We start from the raw sequence: 20,007 nt of genomic DNA, 5'->3' as shown, positions 1-20,007 counted from the left end.
GAAGCATGTGATAGTAGATTGCCGTTCTTCAACAGTAAGACAGAATTTCATTTAGAAAATCTTCTAAATTTAGCCTTCAAAAGCAATCAAGAAAAAAGTATCTGGAAAGTTCTGGAACATGAAAATCTTTTGGGTAAGACACAGTAGAAATAAAATATAATTTACTACCTGGTATCATGGACCAGTCACAGAATGGTCTAGAGAATCAAAACCATGCTGTTGTGTCTTTGGATGTGCACATGTGCCTAATTCATTAAAGCATACATCTCCAACTTACCTTATATGGCTTTCCACTGACAAGTGCAGAAAGAGCTGAACGTGGTATCTTGCCAGAGCGTGTTTTTGGTAGCTGTTTCACAAACACTCCCTTCTGGAAAGCTGCTACTGGACCAATGTTAGTTCTAACTCGCTCAACAATCTCTTCCAAAATCTTCTCCTCTTCTGTCTTGATACCTAGTGAAGAAGTTCATATCCTTTAACCTTTCTGGCACCTTTGCAAGTCTTAGTAACATCAGTAGTAGCGAGCTCTCACCTTCTCTCAGTACACACAGCGCAAATGGAACATGTCCTTTTAAAGGATCCTCCTGGCCCACAACAGCACAGTCTGCTACAGCGTGATGGAAGAGAACACACTGAGGGACAGAAAACAAAACTAAACTGAACTAATAATAATTGAACATTTCAGTGAAAAAATTCCATAGGCATGGACATAAAAAATAGACTTATTTCTTACATTCGGACAGCAAAAATTATTTAGTCAGTACACCTCAGAATTCCAATTACACTTGTTGCAGACGCACATGTGTGTATACTTCCATACAGGTGGTTTTCAAATAAACAAGAAATAAAAACTATGGTGGCACAAGATACCAATATAGAACAAAGCAAAGGTGATTTCCTTACAGCTTTGGAAAAGTACATCTTTTGTTTTTGTTAGTGAGAACTTTGCTGGAACAAATAACATTAGTCTAACATTACAAATAACATGGAGTTAAGCGTGTGGAGTAAGGACCAAAACCACAGAAGCACTCCTACTACAGGGCTATAAAGTCATATTAATTAGTTCATTCTCTCTGGCTCATTCTCTCTTTTTCATTCTTTGCTGCACCAAGGCATAGTTTCAACCAAAGCCAAATACAGGCCCAACCTCAGCTTGCAGCCAACCTAGTTCAGCTTACTCTCTTGGAAGCATTAGGTCTCATCCTCCTTAGACAAAGGGAATTAAACCAGAGTCCCCTCCTTCCTACTACATGTTTACACAATTATGCAAGTGATGGACGGTAGCACTAGTATCTCAAACTCTCTTTTAGGAAAAAAAGAGAGAGATTCTCTTCTCTTTCCAATTAGCCAGCTGAGGTTCTCACTTCCTGGAAAAAAAATGACCAAGATGTCTCAGTACATACTGAGAAGTGTGTCACTAAGTATGGAACAAAGTTGAACTTAAGATATTGGCAATTGGGAATCCTCTTCCAAAGCAACTGGCTCTTTTCATGTAGTTACCAGTGTCCCTTGGGGCATCTTGCTGTCAACAGTGCTTTCAACGTATCCTCTGTGCTCAACCACAAAGAGGACCTAACAGGACCCTACACAAAGGCCACACAGAGGTCACACAATGTGACCGAGCATATTAATTTATTTGTGCATACAGGGACTATACATTTGACAATAACAGATCTTCACATACTGTGTTGTCAAAATCAAAGGCAGTGGGACAATTGAAAGGAAGAGTAACTAAAAAGTTTTTAAGAATAAAGGCTTTTTTTTATAAGTAGGAACACCACATTTGCATTGGCTACTCATACAATGGCATGAGCATGAGTAAGAAGACAGGAAAGGTACAGAGAAGACAGGAGAAAAAAAACCTGAAGGAAGGAAAAGCTGAATCACTGCTGTTCCAATTAATAAAAAGGATGCTCTTGTGTGACCTAGTTGTGAAAGCAGTGGTGGAAGGAACAATTCAAAGGGTCTACCATAACCCTACTAAACGCAGATTTCACCAGCCTTAAGATTTGTAGTCAAACCAGGAAGGAGAAACTGGCTCTCTGTGCCATGGTCATTACAACATACACCAAGTAGTTTTTAGCAAAATAAATCTGCACAAAGTGTTTCTTGCATACTTTGTTTGACAGAAACTATACTTACTTTACAACTATGATCCCAGAAATCTCCCATGCTACAAAAAAGCAAATGGGAAATACTTAGCTTAATATTAGAAGCATGCTCTATCGAAGCACAAAAGCATGACCATTTACACACACCTTTTGAAACTGTAGGTTTTTCACAGTAACAAAATGGGATGCACACAAGCCACATCTAGAACAGCAAGTGCAGCAGCCTGGAATTAGTTCTGCCTGGGCTCATCCCAGAACTAGAAGGGCAGAAGAGCCTGCTGTAAAAACGATGAAGCTAAATATACACAAGTGCATTAGAATGCAGATGCAGTCTACTTTGTCCCGAAGTCATTGTATCCAAACTGACAAATCATACAGGAATGAATCTTACACAACTCCAAATCTCCGTGGTATTTCAATGCATCACATGCACCTATGAGCTTCGGTCACTTCTAGTCCAGAGGCTCAATAATGCATTCCATTTCCTGCTATAAATACCCATTCCTTCCTGCTCTGACTTCTTGACCCTAACGATAGCAACTTGATTGCCACCGAAAAAAAAAACAGAAAAAGAAGAAAATGCAATGAATTACGGAAAAGACGACTAGTAAGGTCTACAACCAGAGGAACTGTGCTTTCCACAAAAACATAGGAAAAAGGTCTGCAGTAATCTGACATTATCATCAATATCATAATTACCTATCAGGCATCAATAGGACCCCTATGGTGGAGATTTAAGTGTTACCAGCTTGTTTTGTAGTAGCTTGTTTGTTTCATTCCAGTCTGTGACTTGTTCATAAAAGTCTTACGTTAAGCTGGAATGTTGCAGCCACTGCAATATTTTTCTTCACTAATCTATCCAAAATCCTATCAACATGACTTTGACTTTGGGACAGCTAATTTCAAATGATTGAAAGTGTAAATACTAATTTTAAAATTATCGAACTTTGTAAAACAGCTGAAAAGAAGAACAGAATCAGCACTAGACATTTAAAAATTGTTTAAAAGTAAGAAATCTCAAGAAAGTGAAATGGCATTCCTGGAATGATCACTGGCCACAAGGATGGACATCTAATGTGGCACCAGCCAGAAACCCCACCATCAGGAAGGGGATTTCTCATGCTACATTCCTAGATTTCAAATCTGTTGCCTCAGACAGGCAAGATTTGATTTGGGCTTTTTCAGAAAGAGTCAAGGCAAGCAAGGACACCACAGATGTACAGACAAAAGAGATGGATGGATCAACACAAGCTGAGGTTGCCATAATGGCTAATATTCACCGATCGGCAAGGTAAACAGTAACACCTACTGCACTGCAGTGAAGATGGAGCCCAAATGATACTAATAGATACCTTAGACAAAGAAACTAATTTTTTGGAACATAATGAAGCCAAAATTCTTAGTCAAAGCACTAAGGAAAAACTTGTTAAGCTTGTAATGCAGCGATAATGTAAATGCAGACATTATACTTGTTCAACAAGATGACTGTCACTTAATTAGATGGCGATTCAATGAACCTCTAATTCTGTATTTACTGATCTTACTGAAGAGCTAACTGTGGTCTTGTTAATGCTTTCCCATTTAACTAGCAATTTGCCGTGCATGCATTATCAACATTCTTGGTTTTTAGCTTTGTTCAAAAGGTGAATAGAAAAGCTTCTACAATTTTCTAGTGGTGAAACATTTTGTTTGTTTGTTTGTTTCTAGAGGAAAGACATAACTAGCAGGGAGAAAAACAGAGACACTGAACTCGGGAGGATGGATACAAAGGTAATACAGCTGAGGAGGTGATTCAATTCATCACTTGTTGTACTAGCTTCAGATTCAGCCTGAAGCGAAGAAACAATGCCCAGCTCAGCCCTTGAGCAGAAGAGCAGTAAGGGGTGGGGATGAGATTCCCTGCTGCTGCGCTTCAGTACAGCAACACAAAAAACTGACTTCAAAGGGGAAAAGGTTGAAGCGGACTGAAAGCCACCTTTATGGCTTCATAGACTGGAGTCAGCGACTGGTTCAGCTCCTGGCTGACCGATCCTCGAAGGATTGCCTATGCTTATCTGAATTTGATCTGTGTAATCAGAGTTTCTTCTATTCTTTTTTAAGTTTTCCAGCCTTTTAAAAAAATGGTCACTAGACTAATAGACAATATAAAGCCAAAAATGACTAACAGATTAGTTTGTGATTCAGTGAACAGTTAAATTCAGAGTTCTTAAAAGCGTATTTTTCCGTTGTACATGCCCAGCACACCTTTTCCTATACTCCCTGAATAAGCAATTGGTATGTCATCAGGGAAATCTGTAACTGGCAATCAATCACAGCGGTTCCAGAGAGGTGAATGAACAATTGTATGAAATTCAGATACTATTATGAACTGCACTAATTTCAACTTTTTGAGTTGCATGGATATTACATTAATGACTTTCAATTTAACAGCAGGGGTTTTTTTACAGACATTTTCATTGTTCATTTAGCACTGCTCATACAATATGAGACAAAACAACTCTCAAGAAACTGTGAAGAAAACTCTTCAAATCAAGAAAAAGCACTAAATGTGAGTCTACGTAAACTAAAAACTGTATTTTAGGAATAAAAGTTTCTACTCCTAAGAAACTACAGCAGCTGTTCAACTACTTGGCACACTGACCATACATTAGCTTAATGTATTCCCAAATAAATACGTTATCAGAGCTTACAGGAATGCTTCCCATGCTACCACAGTGCCGCTTAACTCCACCTTAAAATGTCAAATCATGCTTGTTTTATCAATCTCATGGTACAAACTGCTTATTGTTGACTAAGTTTATTATGGTTCTGGAAAGCACCTTAATAGGAAGGACCTGAAACAATTAATGCTTTTGTTAAAAGTACCAATGCAAATGCAATCAAAAAAAGCAGAAAGAAAATGAGAGATTTTGTGAGATTTTCAATCTCAGCTTTCCTTATTCATCTTTCACTCTTCTATTTTACTGTCAGGCAATGCTCACCTCTTCAATCGCGCCTGCTGAAATTCTGTGTCCAGCAACATTGATCACATCATCAGCTCGAGACAGGACATATAAATAGCCATCTTCATCCATATAACCTGCATCCATAGTATCATAATATCCCTAGACACAACACAACCACAGATAAACTCAGAAATAGTACTAGGAACATCCATCCATTTCCTGTGAAACCAACAAACAAAACTGTTTGTTTCCAATGAAATACCTTATTGGTGCCTGAGAGATTTAATTCTCTACTATTTTTCACCATTCTTATGTCATAATATACCATGCAGCTTCCTTTCAGAAAAGATTTGTAGTGTTTGTTAAGACAGAACAGAAGACAATACATAAACCTGGATTTTCTCCCACTCTGCTTTCTTTGACCCCTGACAACTTGGAGAAGGATGTTGCCTGAATCTACACAAGGAGAACGAAATTGTTACAATACAATGACAGTTGTCAAATTGCCCCTAAAGATATTCCTGTTTGTTGGATCCAAACATTCATCATCATGATGCAAGTGCACACAAAAAATTATCTGCCTAATCAATTCACTCATTTACTTTTATTGAACCAAACTTTCCATTTTGGACATCCACATAGGACCAATCTATCTATTTTTATACGGAAAGGAGGAAGCCAGTCCTTGGATAGTTCATCTGACAAGGAAACATAACTAATTCAGTAAAGAGCCTCCAACGTATTTACATGCACAGAGGTTAAGTGTACATTTTGGACTGATACTAAGTTAGAATGACTGCATGTCAACAGCAGTAGTATATTTGAAGCTATGCTCGTCTAAAGTTATAAGGCTTGTATCTCTCATTAGATCAAATGACATACACCAACTTTTATGTTCAGAAGCTTGAGGTTTACTTCTTGTGTTTCAGATCTTAAAAAAAAATCCAGTGTGCCCAAAAGCTTAAAGTATGTATGAAGGAAGTTTTACCTTGAAATGTTTTTAATTCTATAACACACATATCAATGATCTCCCATTAAAATAACATGATATTTTCTATGTTATCCAGTTTAAATCTACTATCATTGAGTTCTACAGGATGACCAAAAATTTTATATAATTCATTTTGTAATTCTTACTGGAAATTTTTGGAAATATAACTTCTGGAATGTTTCCTGATTTTCCCAAAGACCTGAGAATGCTCCAGGAGGCAAAGGCAACCTTAAATTAAAAAGAGAAGAGTGAAGTAGTTAGAAACACAGATATAAAGAGTAAAACTCATGCTTTCCATTCATACTTTATATTCAAATGAATAATCATATGCTATACAATCAGAAACCAGTTCTGTTTAATAATATGCTGATAACAGATTAAAAAGACCATATATTTGCTGTGATCACATGCATATAGCTCTGAACTGCATCCAGACCATGCCTTTTATATAACATAAGCATCTGTGGCATTCAGTAAAATAGTGTTTGGTCTAGTGAACACTATATACTGTACTATAAATATGTTATCAGCATTCAGCTTTCAACATTTCCAAGGTCGAGTATCTGTCAGAAATGTGTGCATATATGCCACGATATAGACAACTTGATTATTATAGGTATCTCTTTCTCTGACACACATACACACTCACACATTGAGATATGAATTGAATTATCAGGTGCACAGATCTTCAGTTTCTGTAAAAAGATATAACTCAAATGACTTCAGTCATGAGAATCTGAATAAAAATGTTTTTCTTTTTTATTTAAACTGTGCATAATATTACTGGAATTACTGGATGAGTTCTTTGAAAGTATATTGATAAAATTCACTTTTAGAACTCTCTAAAATAACTGGACTTATTTTTATTTTTTTAAGAAGTGAAGCCGCAAAATTTTGTATTGCTTTATTAGTTGAGATTTCAATGCATACTACACACCCATTCTTCCATCTAGGATATGGGCATGACAAAATATGGGATATTTTGTCCCTGGTACCCAAGGAAGGGTACCAGGAGACCTGCATGGTTAAACAGGGAACTGCTGGGCAAACTCAAGTGGAAGAAGAGGGTGTACAGATCATGGAAGGAGGGGCTGGCCACTTGGGAGGAATATAAGTCTGTTGTCAGAGGATGTAGAGAGTCAACTAGGAAAGCTAAGGCCTCCTTGGAATTAAACCTTGTAAGAGAGGTCAAGGACAACAGAAAGGGCTTCTTCAAATACATTGCAGGTAAAGCCAACACTAGAGGCAATGTAGGCCCACTGATGAATGAGGTGGGGGCCCTGGAGACAGAGGATAAAAAGAAGGCGGAGTTACTGAATGCCTTCTTTGCCTCTGTCTATACTGCTGGAGGCTGTCCTGAGGAGCCCCAGACCCCTGAGGCCCCAGAAGAAGTCAGGATAGAGGAGGAATCTGTCTTGGTAGATGAGGGCTGGGTCAGGGACCAATTAAGCAACATGGACGTCCATAAATCCATGGGCCCTGATGGGATGCACCCGCGGGTGCTGAGGGAGCTGGCGGAAGTCATTGCTAGGCCACTCTCCATCATCTTTGCTAAGTCGTGGGCAACGGGAGAGGTGCCTGAGGACTGGAGGAAAGCGAATGTCACTCCAGTCTTCAAAAAGGGCAAGAAGGAGGACCCGGGTAACTATAGACTGGTCAGCCTCACCTCCATCCCCGGAAAGGTGATGGAACAACTTGTCCTTGGTGCTGTCTCCAGGCACATCAAGGATAGGAGGATCATTAGGGGCACTCAGCATGGCTTCACCAAGGGGAAGTCATGCTTAACCAACTTGATAGCCTTTTATGAGGACGTAACCCGGTGGATAGATGATGGTAAAGCTGTGGATGTGGTCTATCTTGATTTCAGTAAAGCGTTTGACACGGTCTCCCACAGCATCCTTGCAGCTAAACTGAGGAAGTGTGGTCTGGATGATCGGGTAGTGAGGTGGATTGTGAACTGGCTGAAGGAAAGAAGCCAGAGAGTGGTGGTCAATGGGACAGAGTCCAGTTGGAGGCCTGTGTCTAGCGGAGTCCCTCAAGGGTCGGTACTGGGACCAGTACTATTCAATATATTCATTAATGACTTGGATGAGGGAATAGAGTGCACTGTCAGCAAGTTCGCTGATGACACAAAACTGGGAGGAGTGGCTGACACAACAGAAGGCTGCGCAGCCATTCAGAGAGACCTGGACAGGCTGGAGAGTTGGGCGGGGAGAAACTTAATGAAATATAACAAGGGCAAGTGTAGAGTCCTGCATCTGGGCAAGAACAACCCCATGTACCAGAACAAGTTGGGGGCAGAGCTGTTGGACACCAGCGTAGGGGAAAGGGACCTGGGGGTCCTAGTGGACAACAGGATGACCATGAGCCAGCAGTGTGCCCTTGTGGCCAAGAAGGCCAATGGCATCCTGGGGTGTATTAGAAGGGGTGTGGTCAGCAGGTCGAGAGAGGTTCTCCTCCCCCTCTACTCTGCCCTGGTGAGGCCGCATCTGGAATATAGTGTCCAGTTCTGGGCCCCTCAGTTCAAGAACGACAGGGAACTGTAGAGGTTTGGTTGAGTGAGAAGGGGCACAATCCTGTGTCACTGAGCAGTCTGAGCAACCCAGGCTTTGAGCAAGGGTTAAGCCCAGAGCTAGCGACCTTGGACTCCCCTTGCACGGTGCAGAACAAAGAACCCCGTGGTGCCTGCTTCACGGGAAGCAAAACTACGTCCGGGAGGGGGGGGCGGTCACTGCTCTGAATATGTAAACCTATGGACCAATCACAAGTGCGATCGGGGCGCGTGATTAACATATGCATAGTCTATATAACCACTGCTTTCTTTGTGAATAAACGAGAAGCTTCCATACTCACATTGAGATCGTGAAGTTTACTCCAGACCGTTCCCCAGCACCTGCAAGCGCGCCTCCCCCGGTTTTCCCCTTACTACAACTGGTAGCAGAGGATGGTTCCCTTCGGCGTGCTCTCTCCGAGACTGCGGTAAGCAGCGAAAAGGAGGTGCTGGGAGAAAGACGGCTGGGAGCGGTGATGTTCGGGTTCAATTAAGGACAGAGCAGACACTGGAAGAGTTGGCCACTCAGCTCCCAGAGTTCAGGTGATGCTCAGGTTCAATTAAGGACAGAGCAGACACTGGAAAAAGGCCAGCCATGGAGACAGAAGCTGCAGCTGCGCTGATTGCAGGTATCCTCTCTAAGAGAGGGAGCAAGACAGCGGAGAAACAGCTAATTAAGCTGATAAAGTTGGGCCAGCGCTGGGGACATTTTAAAGACACAGCGCTTGTATTTTCTGTGGAGGAATGGAAAGAAGTGGGAGACATTATGTGGGAAAAGACTGTTGAGAGGGACCCCGAGGAAAAAGAAATTAAGGAGGTGCGTGAACTCTAGCAAAACGTGATAGAGACTTTAAAAACTATGAGGGCAGAAAGAGAGGGCGCCCGCGCGGCTGCTGAGATGCAGCCGGCGCCGCCGGAGCCCAACCCCCCCGCTAAAACAGAAAAACCTGGGGTTCTGGCTCGTTTCTTCGGGTTACCGGCAGTTAAGGGCATGTCGGCAAACATAAAGCCATCCCTGGTGGAGGTTCGTACGGCGGTAGAAGCGGCGAGCTCCCGGGAGAAATGGCGCAGTAAGAATTTAGAGGAGGAGGTTGCGAACAAAGAACCACGTGGCGCTCCTAGGACCGCGTGGCAAGGGGAGCGGAAACAGGAGGGGGAGGGGTGGTCAGCTCCTCCAGACGCTGCGCGGCTGGCCGGCGGAGAGGCGGGCGGGCTCATCCCCTCCGCGCTGCCGGAGTACCCACCCCTTCCGCCCTCGCCCTGTCAATCAAGATCCACACCACCTGACCGTGGGAACCTGGAAACGGATGTCCTGCAACAGGTTTTGCGGGAATTGCAGGATTTAAAGGTACAGCGACCCGAATTAAGAGCATCCGCTCCTGGATTACAAAACAAAGACAACTCCAGGGATGCTCCGCTTCCACCTGCACCTAGGGCACCGAGGTGGAGTGGGGTGATTCGTGATGCCATATTAGAAGGACACTGGAGTGCAGCAGCAAATCTAGGAGGAGTAGGAGCTTTTCCAGTGCTACAACAGAATGGAGTAGCTACTTGGGAACCACATGATTGGAAAATTCTTCAACAAGCAAAAGCTGCAGTTACCCAGTATGGAGTAAAATCAGATGCTACAAGGAATATAGTCTCCTGGATTTTTTCTGCGGATCTTTTATGCCCGCATGACTCCCGGAATTTAATGAAACTGTTGCTGACACCTACTCAGTTCTTGTTGTGGGGTTCAGAATGGGCACAACGAGCAGCCAATGAAGCTGCACGGAGAATGAACGATCCAAATGATCCTTTACATGGAGTTACTATGGACATTCTCACAGGCCAAGGAGCTTATTCTACGGTGCAAGCACAGTTACAGTTACCAGCAGTACTACTACAAAAATCTGCACAGCTTGCATTTGAAGCATTCCAAGCCTTGCCTGGCTCCGCGATCCCGTCATTCGGATCGGTAGTTCAAGGAGCTACGGAGAAATATGAGAACTTTATTAATAGACTATGGGAAGCCGTAATGAATCATCCTGATCTTGATGAGGATAACAGGCAGCAGATGTTAAAGATCCTGGCTTTTGATAACGCAAACAGACAAACTAAACAGTTGCTCGCTAGCTTACCTAAAGGTGCAGGAGTGGAAGAAATGGTGAAGCGAGTCGAACGTGCTGATATGCAGAGAGCTAACAATACCGTTGCTGCTGCTGTACAAAGTGCTGTTAAGGAGGTGGTTCAACCTTTGGCAGCGCTGGTACAACAAAGAGGGACACTACGACCAACACGAGTGGGACAATCCTTTCAAGGAAATTGCTATCGATGTGGAGAGAACGGACATGTCAGAAAAGATTGCCGAGCTGCTGTCTGGTGTGATACCTGCCAGAGGAATAATCATACAACTAAGGTGTGTCAGGGAAACTTCCAAAGGAGCGCGGAGAGGGGCCGCGTGAGGAAACAAGTCAACCCATCATACGAACCAAAGGTTTTTTACAACAGCACCAACCAGCAACCCGAGGAAGCCTGGGGTTCGACGTGGAAATTACAGTAGATGTCACCTTGCGAAGTCAAGAAGTACAGAAGGTCCCTACTAATGTGCAGGGTCTGCTAAGCGGGGATTTCAATCCCATGGGAGGACTTCTGTTAGGATGATCTTCTGCTGGTATAAAAGGACTTATAACACTTCCAGGAATCATAGATGCAGACTATACAAGGATCGTATATATTATGATGTATACACTTAATCCACCTATGTTTGTGCCAAAAGGTAGTCGAGTTGGACAAATAATCCCCCTCTCTGCCTATCAACAAGGTGCTAATACGACTACCTACCGTGGAGATCGTGGATTTGGCTCCACAGGACCAGCGGTATGTTTTACCATGAGAATGGACAACAGACCAAATATGTCAATCACAATGTCTCAGAACAACACTCGTATAAAGGTACAGGCCTTGTTGGATACAGGTGCCGACGTCACCATTGTCAGTCGATGCGTCTAGCCAAGGAATTGGACACTAGAAACACCTGATTCACATATTGCTGGCGTTGGCGGGAATTCTACGACAGCTGTTAGTCATCACCCTGTGACCTTACACTTTCCAGAGGGACAGTGTGTAACTTTGAAAGTTTATGTCTTGTCCTTGCCTGGGGTTTTGGAAGCACTCATAGGGCGAGATGTTTTAAGTCAGATTGGTGCGGTTCTTACAACCACCCATTTTTGATAATGGCCGCTGGTGAGCAGTCGCCCAATCCACCCTTGACTTGGTTATCAGATGAGCCTGTGTGGGTTGACCAGTGGCCTATGACTGAAGAGCGAATGCAGGTTACTAAGGGACTGGTAGAGGAACAGTTAAAAGCAGGACATATCAAACCCTCAGTTAGTCCTTGGAATACACCCATTTTTGCCATCCCTAAGAAAAGTGGAAAGTGGAGATTATTACATGATTTACGGAAAATTAATGAGCAAATGCAAGCAATGGGAGCATTGCAACCAGGTATTCCGTCACCTAACATGTTACCAGCAGGATGGCATATATTGATTGTAGACTTGAAGGACTGTTTTTTTCACCATATCTTTACATCCTCAGGACACCATGAGGTTTGCCTTTTCTATTCCTGTTATCAACAAAGCAGAACCAGCTCAGAGGTATGAGTGGGTAGTTCTACCGCAGGGCATGAAAAATTCACCTACGTTATGTCAGCTTTATGTGGCATGGGCACTGAAACCATTGCGCCAGCTATGGCCACAGACTATCATCTATCATTATATGGATGATATTTTGTTATGCCAGGCCGATCCTTTTTCAGAAGAAAGTCTCCACAAACTAACAACAACGTTGGCGGAGAAAGGTCTCGTGATTGCACCAGAAAAGATTCAACGAACTGATCCCTGGAAATACTTAGGATGGACAATTTTGGATGCTCAAATCCGACCTCAAAAGGTGGAGCTACATACAGATTTGAAGAACCTGAAGGATGTACAAACACTTCTCGGAGATATTCAGTGGGTCCGTAACTGTGTCGGTATCTCGAACACTGAGATTGCCCCCCTCACCGAACTGCTGCGACGATCACACCCTGCTGACACCATACAGCTGTCTGAGACTCAACAAAGCGCGTTGCGGTCAATCATTGCCAAATTACAAACTGCATGGTCTTCGCGACGCATTCGTGAACTCCCTGTGTCTCTGCTTGTAATTAACAGTGAAAATATGGTTTGTGGTGTCATTTGTCAGTGGCAAAACAAAAAGGGGGAACTCCCCCAGGGCTACAACCAATGCCACTACAAATGCCACGATAAAGATGAAGCTTTTTGGGTGTTGGAATGGGTATTCCTTAGTGTACAACCAAAGACAAGCATACAGACTAGACCAGAAGCCATAGGGGAACTAGTGAGAAAGGGTAGATCTAGGATTATAGAATTAACGGGACTGGATCCAGCGGATATTAGTATTCCTGTTAATGCTGTAGACCTAGAATGGTGGTTCCGTAATTCTCGACCCACTCAGGAGGCGTTTTTGGGGTACGAAGGAAGAGTCCATTCACAGCAACCGAAAGGTAAATTATGGCAGATATTACAGAAAAATCAATGGATAGAAAAATCTAAAGTACAGAAAACACCAATAGTGGAAGGGTTAACGGTCTATACAGATGCGGGAAAGAAACAGCACAAAGAGGTGTGTGTGTGGCAGGAAAAAGGGAATTGGGTACACCACATGCTGTATGGTCAGACCGATGATACCTTACAGACTCTGGAACTATCTGCTGTAGGCTGGGCCTTGACAAATTGGCTGGATGGGGCTATAAATATAGTCACAGATTCTATGTACGTAGTAGGTGTCATCCCACGCTTGGAGGAGGCATTGCTCCGAAACACACAAAATCCCCGCCTTGGGCAGTTATTCTTGCAATTATGGTCTATTATGCGACAACGCAGTGCGCCTTGTTGCATAATACATGTGCGGAGTCATCAATGGGATCTTGGTTTGGGGAAGGGCAATCAGGTGGCAGACTCCCTGGTTAGTCCTGCTTGCCATACTCCTCCTTTAGACAAATTTCAACAAGCCAGACAAAGTCATGAGCATTTCCATCAAAATGCAAAAGGAATACAGAGACAATTTGGAATAACAGAAAATGAGGCAAAATCTATTGCTCAAGCATGTCCGAGGTGTGGGGCTCAGGGACGAGACATTGGTATTGGTGTAAACCCGAAGGGTTTGGCAGCACTTGAGCTATGGCAGATGGATGTAACACATATTCCAGAGTTTGGGAGACAAAAATATGTACATGTCACAGTAGATACTTTCTCGAGGTTAATCTGGGCATCTGCAATGTCCGGAGAAAAGGCACAACAGGTTTGTAAACATTTGTTGGCGTGTTTTGCCATTATGGGGGTGCCAGAACAGATCAAAACAGATAATGGGCCGGCATACACCAGCCAAAAGTTTCGTGTATTTTTAACACGCTGGGGAGTGAAACATGTTACTGGTATACCACACTCCCCGACAGGTCAAGGGATCATCGAACACACCCATAGAACCATAAAGGAATATTTAAGGAGACAGAAGGAGGTAGATACTGATCCAACATCGCGGTTGCATAAAGTGTTGTTTACTTTGAATTTTCTGTGTTTAACAGGGGACCGAGAAGAACCACCGGTTGTTGTACATCACCAGCAGTTGAAATTTAATAACAACACCATTATACCTCAGTTACAGGTGATTTATCGGGAACCTGCTACAGGGGAGTGGAAAGGACCGGTGCCAGTGATCCTTAGTGGCCGGGGATATATGTGCGTGGCCACTGACCAGGGACCACTTTGGGTGCCGAGACGATCAGTAAAACCACACCTCCCCGAGAAATCGGATGGGTGATGGAACTGGTAAAAATCGTTCTTACAGGAGTTCTTGTGATTGCAGTTGTATTGTTGATGTTACCATGTTTATTTTCTTGTTTGCAGAAAGCGTTAATGAAACTTGTGAATCAGGCCTGGCTTGCTCACAAACAAGAAGGGGGAACTGTAGAGGTTTGGTTAAGTGAGAAGGGGCACGATCCTGTGTCACTGAGCAGTCTGAGCAACCCAGGCTTTGAGCAAGGGTTAAGCCCAGAGCTAGCGACCTTGGACTCCCCTTGCACGGTGCAGAACAAAGAACCCCGTGGTGCCTGCTTCACGGGAAGCAAAACTACGTCCGGGAGGGGGCGGGCGGTCACGGCTCTGAATATGTAAACCTATGGACCAATCACAAGTGCGATCGGGGCGCGTGATTAACATATGCATAGTCTATACAACCACTGCTTTCTTTGTTAATAAACGAGAAGCTTCCATACTCACATTGAGATAGTGAAGTTTACTCCAGTCCGTTCCCCAGCACCCGCGAGCGCGCCTCCCCCGGTTTTCCCCTTACTACAGGGAACTGCTAGAGAGAGTCCAGCGCAGAGCCACGAAGATGATTAAGGGAGTGGAACATCTCCCTTACGAGGAGAGGCTGAGGGAGCTGGGTCTCTTTAGCTTGGAGAAGAGGAGACTGAGGGGTGACCTCATTAATGTTTATAAATATGGAAAGGGCAAGTGTCATGAGGATGGAGCCAGGCTCTTCTCAGTGACATCCCTTGACAGGACAAGGGGCAATGGGTGCAAGCTGGAACACAGGAGGTTCCACTTAAATATGAAGAAAAACTTCTTTACGGTGAGGGTGACCGAACACTGGAGCAGGCTGCCCAGAGAGGTTGTGGAGTCTCCTTCTCTGGAGACATTCAAAACCCGCCTGGACGCGTTCCTGTGTGATATGGTCTAGGTAATCCTGCTCCGGCAGGGGGATTGGACTAGATGATCTTTTGAGGTCCCTTCCAATCCCTAACATTCTGTGATTCTGTGATTCTGTGATTTCACATACACATCTGCCGGAAGAAGAGAAGCTACAGAAGTCTCAGCTAACACAGAAGTGGGTGTTTTTTCTTCAAAGCTCTGATGGGGTTAAAAGCAGCTTACTTGAACTGCCTAAGAGGTACATATTCAGACATATCAACACAAGTTTTATGAAGCTTAACCCTAGTAACAGAGAGAACATGCAAGCAAGCATATTTATCCAGATAAAATCATAAATGCCTCATAGAGATTTTACTAGCATATGCCTGCATTCCTAACCAGCAAATTTTTAGCCAGAGGTTATTTTATTTTCTACTCTGACAGTGCCCCTATGACACCAAAAGGCAACATCTCTAGCAGTGAAACATCCCTCTGTACTGTAGCAACACTGATACCATTACAAGTCTCCTATGATGTTTAGATCACAAGAACAGGTGCTACCAGCTCAGTGACATGCACATTTCTAACATCACATTTTCAAAAAGAGTAATTTTATATCTATATATATATATAGATATACTTTTACCTAAATATCGTATAAATAGTACAAGCTACACTGAAAAGGCCATATCATCTAGTAATGATTCAAATCCAAGATTTTTTACAGTCCCAGTTTTTTCAGCTTAATTCAGCTCGATTAGCATAATAGAATATACTACTATAAATATTGCTACTTTCTCTTATTGTTCTGGCTCAACACTTCTATAAATCACGCTCCCTGAAAGTATCGTTAAGGTAAGGCCAGAAATGCCAAGACACTTCCCAGGTAGTCACCCAGGCTTCGGGAGGGCATGGTGGCTTTTGCCCATCTAGAGAGAATTCACTGGCCTATTTTAAGCCTTTCAAGCTTAGTAAGCATCCTTGTGATACACAAACATGACCTATAGAGTATTTGCCTTAAAAAAAAATAAATGAGAAAAGCAATATATTGATCCTGGTGTTTGTGTATGTATGAGTTTAAAAGAAAAATCTCTTGTTTAGATTCAAGAAAAACCACTAGAGAATGGTAGTTACTATGGTTGTTGCCTGGTTGCTAATAGTATAGCAATTCATAACAGCCTCAGTCATTGCAAATTTTGCACTTCAAATGTATTTAAGAGTCTGAAACATCCTTCTGATGGGAGAGAAAGGAAAATTCATATCAACAAAGTCGTTAATAATTTCTCCATAGCTCTATTCACTACTTTGCAGTTAGTCATTAAATAGAAGGGCCAATTTTATTGCTGAAATCAGAAAAACATTTTCCTTTCTGTAACTGTAATTATTTAGAAATCTAAACACAGAAGTATGCAACATATCACCAAAAATATAATCCCTGCTCCCACCATTTGGGGGTTTTGAGGCTTTTGGGTTTTTTGGGGGGGTTATTTGTTTGGTTTGTTTTTTTTTTTTCTTGTGGTTGTTTTTTTTTGAAAACAAATTGCAATGATAAGGACATCCACAGTGCATATTTCGTGAGTCTATGGAAACCACACTGCTAAACTACTGGCTACTGCAGGTATCTCTATAGAGCAAATCATAGCACAATACAGACACAATCTGAAAATGTGCCTCCATGACTTTCTGTAAAAGATTATTTGCAGTTAGGACTCCATTCCATCTACTAAGCAAAAACTGAATGCTGTCTTCCACGGGTCCATCTTTCAGGCAAAGTAATTCCAGAGCAATGGGTACATACAATTCTTCTGTGATAGCGAAGTTCTTAGCATCACGACTGACTAGAATTTCCAGGTACTGTGCAAACACAAATAATTAATAAAATTAATAAAGGCAGAATTCAGCTTGCTAGAACATTATTACATGTACTGGAATTTTGCCAGGACATCAGGATTAAAATGCCTAGAGCCAAAAATACCTCCATCCCACTGCTGTCAGTAGGAATGCTGCATGAATTCCAAAGGGAGCAGAATTGGATCATTATCATGTGAAAGGAGACAGAAGAGAGAAAATCAGATAGTCAGAAAATAAGAGCAACCTGAAAGCCAACATCTCTTCCATTCCGCAACTCCTCCATGGAAAAAAAAAAAAGGAACATTTTTAAATGTTGGTTTTGGGTCTGTTCTCCCTAGGAAACTAACACGCACCTACAAAAGTTCTATATTTAAAAATTGTTGCCTCTTTGTCCAAACATTGAGTTGCTACTCAAGGCCTTTTGGGGTTATTTTTATTAAGAGGATATATTGACCAAAAAATGCCAGCTATGCATAAGTAAGCATGATCGCCCCAGACATGATCCTGCTTTCCTTTCACAAGTGACACAAGCACAGAAGACCAAGATAGCAGAAGGGAGGTTCCTTCATCACCATTTCCACAATATACAAAGAAGTTGCTTTGCTTGCTTTCCCTCTGGGAGGTATTTGCTGTATTTCCCCAGCTATCTGTTAACTTTTCTCTCTCTCATCCTGCATACCAAGCCAAAAAACACCCAGTGCTGAGTCTTTGTATCTGCTATCAGTTTAAAGATAAGCCCTCCCTTACACTATTCTTGCTTGGATTTTTCATGTGGTCATAACTCTGGCAGCGTCTTCTATCTCACCATTGCTTCTTCCTTCTGGAGAGGACGGCCACGAGCTCCAAGAAATACCAATTCAAGACAAGCTTGCCAGCTTTTTCTAAAATATGAATGTGTTGCCAGCTATACTGGATCAGGTTAACTACAGTCAACTCATCCCATTTAACTAGCAAAGAATAGGCACAGTCTCAAACCCAAGTCAAGGTTCAAGCCAAAAACCTACACTGAGCTGAATCAAAGCTTGAGATAAGTTTACCTTTGGATTTCAAACTTAAAAAAAAAGATGTATAAGTCTTAATTTTGATCTCACTCATGCCAGTTTTTCACCAGTACAGCAACAGCAGTACAAATGATGCTATTCTCCATTAACTCCAGTGAAATTAAGGTGACAGTTGCAGAACTACAGGAATACACATCCAGGCCCACTTCTCATTTCAAGGTTGAATACATTTAGAACTGCATCAGGAAAACTAGGTAAACTGTGTGAATTAATGATATAAATTATATGGGTTCATTTGACAACGATCCACTCTGGTTACATCTTACAAAGATAAGGTAATTTCATTATAAAGTGGAGAAATTAAGGCAGATTAGGGGAGCTTGGTAGCATCACAGAAAAACTCTGAACTGCTTTCACAGTCACTGTTTTCTGCTAGAGGATTTTAAACAATCTTTATCTGTTTTTTAAGCATTTTTTACAGTTCATTTATTTTTCATACAACAGTGCCTGACCTTACACAGAATAGCCCATCTTTAGCTTAGCCCAAGAAAATCTGACTCTGTGTGTCATATCCTTTCGTGATGCCACTCATCAAAATGATGTAAGATTCCTTGTTTATGAAGCAAAGCAATTACAGAGACAGCACTCAAAAGATAATTTACAGAGAAAAGCAGATTTCTGAAAGTACAAATGAAAGTCCAAAGCTATTAGAGATGCTACCTTGCTGAGTTTCAGAAAAGACATCCTTTTATTTCATGGTAGACAATGGTACTCACAGGCTGTTCATTACAGCCAGTCAAAGCAAGTCTAAGCCATTGTTAAATGAGTTTGGGTTTGTGATATATTATTACTCAGCATTTATGTAGTGCTGTGCATAAATATCGCGCTCAAAATTTTTGATTGCAAGTTCAAAAGCCATCTGGAATCTTGAAGCTTTTTCAGATGTGAAGAACAGTAGCACTGAAAAAAAGGGTGGAAAAGGGGCAAGAGAAGAGAGAGCATCTCGAACATTCACAAGTCTGCATGAAATATTCCTTTAATTAGCTGAAAGAGGTCACAAAAGTAGTTGGTTTCAGTGTGGATTTTGCAGGAAAAAAAACCTACAGTTTAGTGGGGAAGAGAGAAAGCATCAAAAACTAGTGAAAGTGCTTCGAAAAGGTTAAAAGTAAAGAAAGTTCAAATGCTACTCACATGTACTCAGTCAGAAATCTGTTACAAAATCCATCTTTGGCCAAACTGCTCCCACACTGAAAGTCCTACTCATGTCACTTGTAAAGGGAAAAGACAAAGCTGATAAAAAAACATGTGGGAGGCTGGCATGGAGAGAAATCTTTTGAGCAGATTCATCATGATCATCTAATCTGACCTCCCATATAACACAGCTTAAAGGATGTCATCTACCAAATCCTGTCTCAAACGCGTAACTTTTGGTTAAATGACAGTGTATCTTTAAGATAGCTATCCAGGTGTGACCTAAGGGTGTCAAAGAAAACCAGCATATTCTCAAGAATTTGTTCCAATGGTTTAATACTTTCACTGTTAAAATGATGTGTTTTACTTCTCATCTGAATATATCTAGCTCCAGCTTCCAACCTCTTTATGCTAGATTGAACAGCAGTCTCTCAGAGACGTCTTTGTCCTGTGGGTATTTTCCTGACCTTGAGTTAAGTCTTCACTTAACTGATCTTGGATAAACTACATACCACAAGTTAAACTCTAAGTTTCTTTAAGCCAAGCTTTCCAGCACTCAGGTCACTCTCATTCATATCTTCTCCAAAACCCAGACAGTCTCTCAATAGCTTTTTGAAATAAGGACGTAA

The 20,007-nt window shown here is 42.1% G+C and overlaps 1 protein-coding gene across 5 annotated transcripts in view; it reads right to left on the bottom strand.

Annotated features, from left to right (window-relative positions):
• ACSS3 (acyl-CoA synthetase short chain family member 3) overlaps nt 1-20,007 on the bottom strand; it is a 106,306-nt gene that overhangs the window by 754 nt on the left and 85,545 nt on the right. For all 5 annotated transcript variants that reach the window (XM_068400853.1, XM_068400856.1, XM_068400854.1 and 2 more), the window contains 4 exons: nt 6,194-6,275; nt 5,093-5,215; nt 533-632; nt 278-453 (listed from right to left, as the gene is read on the bottom strand). In XM_068400853.1, the coding sequence (XP_068256954.1) occupies nt 278-453; nt 533-632; nt 5,093-5,215; nt 6,194-6,275 (481 nt within the window). The remainder of the gene's footprint in view (nt 1-277; nt 454-532; nt 633-5,092; nt 5,216-6,193; nt 6,276-20,007) is intronic.

Source organism: Nyctibius grandis, chromosome 5 (genome assembly GCF_013368605.1).
Source record: "Nyctibius grandis isolate bNycGra1 chromosome 5, bNycGra1.pri, whole genome shotgun sequence".
NCBI classification, from domain to species: domain Eukaryota; kingdom Metazoa; phylum Chordata; class Aves; order Nyctibiiformes; family Nyctibiidae; genus Nyctibius; species Nyctibius grandis.
Note: the sequence above shows the minus strand (reverse complement) of the source record. Positions and strands in the feature narration are given on the sequence as shown.